The following is a 5,486-nucleotide window of genomic DNA, read 5'->3' on the forward strand; positions in this document are numbered from 1 at the left end:
AGACTATCCTCTACATCTATACCAAATTTCATTAAAATCCGTTCAGTCGTTTAGGAACATCTATCCATCCATCTAAACTTTCGCATTTATATTAGTATGATAACCCGTGCGCAGTTTTTGCGCTGTTAACTGCGACTCATTAAAATACATTTCTGGTTCATAAAGGATGTACGCGCGTTTGACGCTCTAATTCTAAAAGCGACGGATGCAAAATGTGTTCGACTTTTAATAACCATCCGTGTAGCGTAGAGCACGTACGGCTTAACGACTTTGTATCTACATGCCTATATCTACTGAAATAAATAGAAACGTAATAGAAAATATTATTTTGCATGAAGACAAAGAACTTCTTTCTACGGTTTATATATTCATGCATTGTTAATTTGAGTCAAAGACATTTAAAAATAAAACTACAGTGAACATTTTTTATCCAATTTATTTACCCTAAAGCGTGACGTAAGTGTAGGGATTTTTATTGAAAAAATAATTATTCAAAAATTTGCTGTGATTGCTGACAAGTTACGTCACAAAGAAGTGTGTGTTTACGCTTTATTATATTAGTATACCATAGATATGGTATCAACTGAAGTGTCAACAATGCTTTATATATATTTTTTTGAATCTCTTTGATATGAATACTTTGAATTCCAGAGAGGGGTTATTCTGATGAAGAGGAAGAGGGTGAATTCAGTTCCGTTGAGGAGGCTGACGAGATGACGTACGGCGCGCCCGCCAGGCGGCGCCCGCATCGACAGATAGAGTTCAACAAAGCTGATATGTCGTATACCAAGGTCTGTCAATATAATTTTATACAACTCAAATATTACGAGTTTATTGCATATAGCTAGTGATTTCCTGTAAAAATCATATTCATAAATTGACTAGACATTTTGATTTCATGCATTTTATAGTAGTTAACGTAGGCAATATTGCAACCAACTATATAAGTTAGGAACGCGTTGGCACGAGGCTGGTATGACAAAGTTTTAATAAGGCTTCGCCGGTGGCTTCGAGTTCGTAAACTACGTTAATTAAAAAAATACGCAAGAATAAGTTGATGTATGTGACGCGGTAGTTCGTTCGTATCGAGTATTTTTATAGTCTAATTTATAATTACATTTGACAGGAATTATTTATGTTACGGCATATTTTAGCACATGTTATAGCTATGTTTAACTTAGTAGTATTAAAAGTGATACGTTTTAACATTATATTTTTATAGTAGGCTAGTACTTAATTAAATATACATTTAATTATTTCTATGATAGACTATGGTAACATAGTAATATAGTCTGCTTGTGCTTCGCCTTACACCAGCATTGCTTTGCCCAGCTCTCTCGGTCACGTGACCTGAGCTACGCGGAGCGCGAGCGAAAGAGACACAGTTATGCGCGCTCCAAGTTGCACGACAGAGACAGCGACAGCGAGCTGGAGAGCGCGGCAGCTAAACGCAAGGGCAGCCGCGGGAAGCTCACGGTGAGCTCCCGCCACACGACATTGTACTGTGCGCCCTTTGTCGTAGAATTGGTTTTTGTTTACTGTCCTTTGTCTCGGAAAGCTCGTTTTGAGTGCCAGCTAAATAAAATTGTACCTTGTAATTTCGGTTGTAGAGTTGGTTTTTGTTTGTCTTTAGGGAAGTGCACGGTCAGTTCCTGCTTCGCAACATTGTACTTTGTGTGGTTAGACGTAGAGTTGATTTTGGGTTAGAGTATGAAATTAGAAATTGGACTCCCGTCACACAAAATTGTACTTTATCTGAATACGTTTAGAGTTGGTTTTTGTTTATTGTATCTCTTTGGTGTTAGTGAATTATTGGGTCTATACTCTATTAAGTATATTATTTGTGTACAAAAAAATATTTTTTTCCATGTCATTGCATGTAATTATAATATCTTGTTTCAAAAGTATGAATGTATTGTATATATATATGTATGTAATTCTTGATATATTTGTAATATTGTAACTATCAACTTTCCTATACTGCATGATACTAACATTTCCGTTTATGTATAAATATATAGTACACGTTATATTGGAAAAAAAAAATGTTTTTTTTTTAAATCTGTAACATGTTTTTTTTAATCTGTTAATATGTCACAAACAAATCTTTCCTCAGTTATAAGAGTAAATGATTCAACTTTCTTATCTACTAATGTAGACTATAGTAACTATGATAAGAATTTTGGTTTTATAACACTAAGGTCGTGAAGTGACGTCACACTAAACATACACTGTGATAGGCGTACGGTAGCTTATCTCTGCTTTCTATGGGATTAGATTATCTGTGCTAACGAGAGCCATACTGCTCAGTTTACTATGGAGATAAATAAGTGCTACATTTCCCTTTAGTGACTAATTATTTGTACGGGATTTGGACATAAGGATCATCATGGAGGTATAAGTACTTTGAGATTTTGATTCAATTTTCAGTCAAATTATCTGTCATAAAAACTTGATTATTTCTGATTAAATAGTTTGGTCAGGTTTTCTTTTATATAAGGACTAGCTGTTGCTTAAATAAAAAACATATAGCCTTAATTACTACACAGATTACTTACCCTTCTATCGGTGAAAGAATTTTTAAAATCGACCTAGTAGTTTTTAAATTATTTCAATACATACAAAAATAAAATGTTTCTTCTTGTTAATCTAGGCTATTATAGAGAGGAAAGATTTGTATTTTTTTATGTATTGCAATAACTTAAACAACAGGGCGAATCCCAAAAGTCTTACACCATTAAAAGCTATTTTATCAGTGAGTTATATAGGCCACATTTTTTATTTTCACGCGGACGAAGTCACGAGCAACAGCTACTATCAGTATAAAAAATAATAAAATTAAGTAAAATAATTTTTATTATTAAATCAAGTAAGTTACAAATCAATCAGTTGTAGGGACTTCCTTTTAAGTAACCAATAGGCACTTGTGTTAGGAAGTCCCGCTCTTCCGTGTAACACATAATGTAAGATATTCTTGCACAATCTATGCTATGATAAATAAAGCGCAAAAACACACCACCTTGTGGCACATATTTAGGACAATTCTTTCTTTAACAAAAAGCACTACAGTTACGACACACCTCAGGCTATATATTTTTACGCTATTAAAGTTAGGAAAGTATAGATTATAACAAGAATTCTGCATTTTTACAAGAAGGATAAAATAAGATATCGTTTGTTGTACAGCAACGCAACTTGAAGCAGAAGTTTGCGGCGCTGCTGCGTCGGTTCCGCGTGCCCGAGGAGCTGGGGGAGCGCGGTGCGGCGCGGGACACGCACCACGCGCAACGGGATATAGACGAACTGTTCCAGGTCAGTTACAATACTTAGAGAACACTTCAACCTTACAAATTTTATTTTTAATTTTATTTATTTATGCATAACTTACAGCTAACTTACCACAAAAATAATGAAAGAAACAAAAAACTGAAGCCTAAAAGGCTGAACGAATTTCGATGAAAATTGGCATAGATGTAGCGGATAGTCGGGAAGAATACTTCGTTTTTTTCAGGTTCACGCGAACGGAGTCGCGGGCGAAAACTAGTAAAGAAATGAAAGATTATTTTACGGTATTGTCAGCTGGGAAACAATTGTCAAATATTTGACTAAGGGTTAAATATGTACCAACCTCTTGGATGTTAAAGCCTCGCCTAAACTCCAAATTTCGTTTAAATTTTAACATCTGTCTGATTGTAAGGGAATTATTTAAAATTCGTTTCAATAATCGCCCTTAGACTTAATCTAGGTATAACAAAACTACAATATTTATAAGCTATATTGAAATTATTACAATTCCAGGAGCTGGAGTCCCTATCGTGTGGTGAGGGTGAGGATTCCGGACCTGACCAGATGGACACGATCAGCATCGGTTCCACCCCCAAGCCCTCGCTGCGGCCCTTCTTCAGCAGCTCCCGGTCTCTTGCCAACCAGGACCATCACCGGCACTCTAACGGTAACCAACTTAAGACATATATGTTACAAGATAATCTGTCCCTGATATATGAGTAATTAAAAAAAAATATATGTCTATGTCACTTGTAAATAAAAGAACTTTATATTGGTAAAAGATTTATTAAATTCAGTTCGCTACCTTTCGAGTTTAAAGTGAACAAACATTATTGTCAAAGAAAGATTCTTAATAGTCTTGGATTTACACATTACAGAGTAAAATGAGTCCTATTTGGTTTTCTTTTAAAGTACACAATGATTTTAAATCATAAATTAGATTCTAGTTTTTTGGATATACTTATTAATCTATTTTAAAATAAATTCACAAGTAATTGAATTAGCTTACGTTTTAAGGGATTATGTACAAATAAGGTAAGTTTAGCAAAGTGCTAACACTTGCACATAAGAATATAAAGTTTGACGCATAGTTATAGAAAATATATAAATGTTATATGAACGTGTAAACTGCCTGAGCATATACTGAAGAGTGCATTGTACCTAAGCTTTCATTATAATTTGCATAGTTAACAAAAACATTAAGCATTATAAGTTATGTATGTAACAGTATATAATCGATATTATTTATGTTTTCGTTATGTAACGCTGTGTGTATAGAATATAGTTTAACTGAGCGAGACGAGAGAGGGGTTATAACTTGGTCCTTCGAGCCTGATATAGAACAGGTTTATATTAAATAATTTCAATAATTTCAAATATAAATGAGTTTCTTATAAAATATTGTACTAAAATGACGTTTTGTTATGATTTAATAAAGGTTTTTCAAGTAATAACTGTAGTATCAGGTTCAAAAATGGTTATTTAGTAATTCCTGTCGATCCCCTTTTCCGTCTCGCTCGCACATAACGTGTGCGGCGCATGCGCAGTGACGCGGCACGCCAGTCTCGCGTCGGCCGCCGAGCTGAGCACACCGCGCGAGAGGCTGCTGGCCACGCTGCCACTCACAGGTACACTATAGCACCCATGTCTCGACTGCATGCAACTATTAACAATAAAATGTGGTTTAATATTTAATAATGTACCACGATTATTAATAAAAATAATCTTCAATCTCACTCTTCTATGTGTTTCATCATTTTCAAGGTTGCATCTTGTCGGTACACTGTGAATCTGGCTTTTGTTTGTTTTCTTTTCTTGTATGCTTTTTTGCTTTAAAGCATGTTTACTTAGCGCTTTAATTTTTTTTAATACTCTGATTTGGCGTGAAATCTTTCAAATTTCCTTCTACAACCTCCACCTATTACGATATTTTTTTTAAATCAATCTTCAGACTATTAATCGAATAGCAAAGCTATCTGTCTTTTGTTTATTTTCTATGTTTTCAATTTACGATACATGTCAAATACCACAGGATAAAAAGTTAGAGTTCATCTGAAATGCTGATAAAAAGTTATAGCTATATACCTAAAAAGCTCATAGTAACGAAGTTAATAACTGTCATGTCTAGATTTAATATCTGGTTAGGCAAGAAAATTAGACAAAAATCTAAAGTAAACGTCATGTAGAAAACATTGAAAGAA

General features: G+C 34.3%; 1 protein-coding gene across 1 annotated transcript; it reads left to right on the forward strand.

Annotated features, from left to right (window-relative positions):
• Positions 1 to 654: 654 nt before the first annotated feature.
• Positions 655 to 5,178, forward strand: LOC106110440 (phosphofurin acidic cluster sorting protein 1-like). Its single transcript, XM_013292270.1, has 5 exons — positions 655 to 791; positions 1,333 to 1,476; positions 3,187 to 3,312; positions 3,799 to 3,952; positions 4,833 to 5,178. Exons 1-5 carry the CDS (start codon positions 714 to 716, stop codon positions 4,922 to 4,924), a joined length of 594 nt encoding a protein of 197 aa, XP_013147724.1. The 5' UTR covers positions 655 to 713; the 3' UTR covers positions 4,925 to 5,178.
• Positions 5,179 to 5,486: the final 308 nt, after the last annotated feature.

Source organism: Papilio polytes, unplaced genomic scaffold (assembly GCF_000836215.1).
Source record: "Papilio polytes unplaced genomic scaffold, Ppol_1.0 DF820622.1, whole genome shotgun sequence".
Classification (NCBI taxonomy): domain Eukaryota; kingdom Metazoa; phylum Arthropoda; class Insecta; order Lepidoptera; family Papilionidae; genus Papilio; species Papilio polytes.

Bases quoted from the DNA above. Each gene is read 5' to 3' on its own strand.
- LOC106110440 (XM_013292270.1), top strand. From the start codon at position 714: ATGACGTACGGCGCGCCCGCCAGGCGGCGCCCGCATCGACAGATAGAG. The intron at 1,477-3,186 runs GTGAGCTCCCGC...TTTGTTGTACAG, and splicing joins GCAGCCGCGGGAAGCTCACG to CAACGCAACTTGAAGCAGAA. The intron at 3,313-3,798 runs GTCAGTTACAAT...TTACAATTCCAG, and splicing joins ATATAGACGAACTGTTCCAG to GAGCTGGAGTCCCTATCGTG.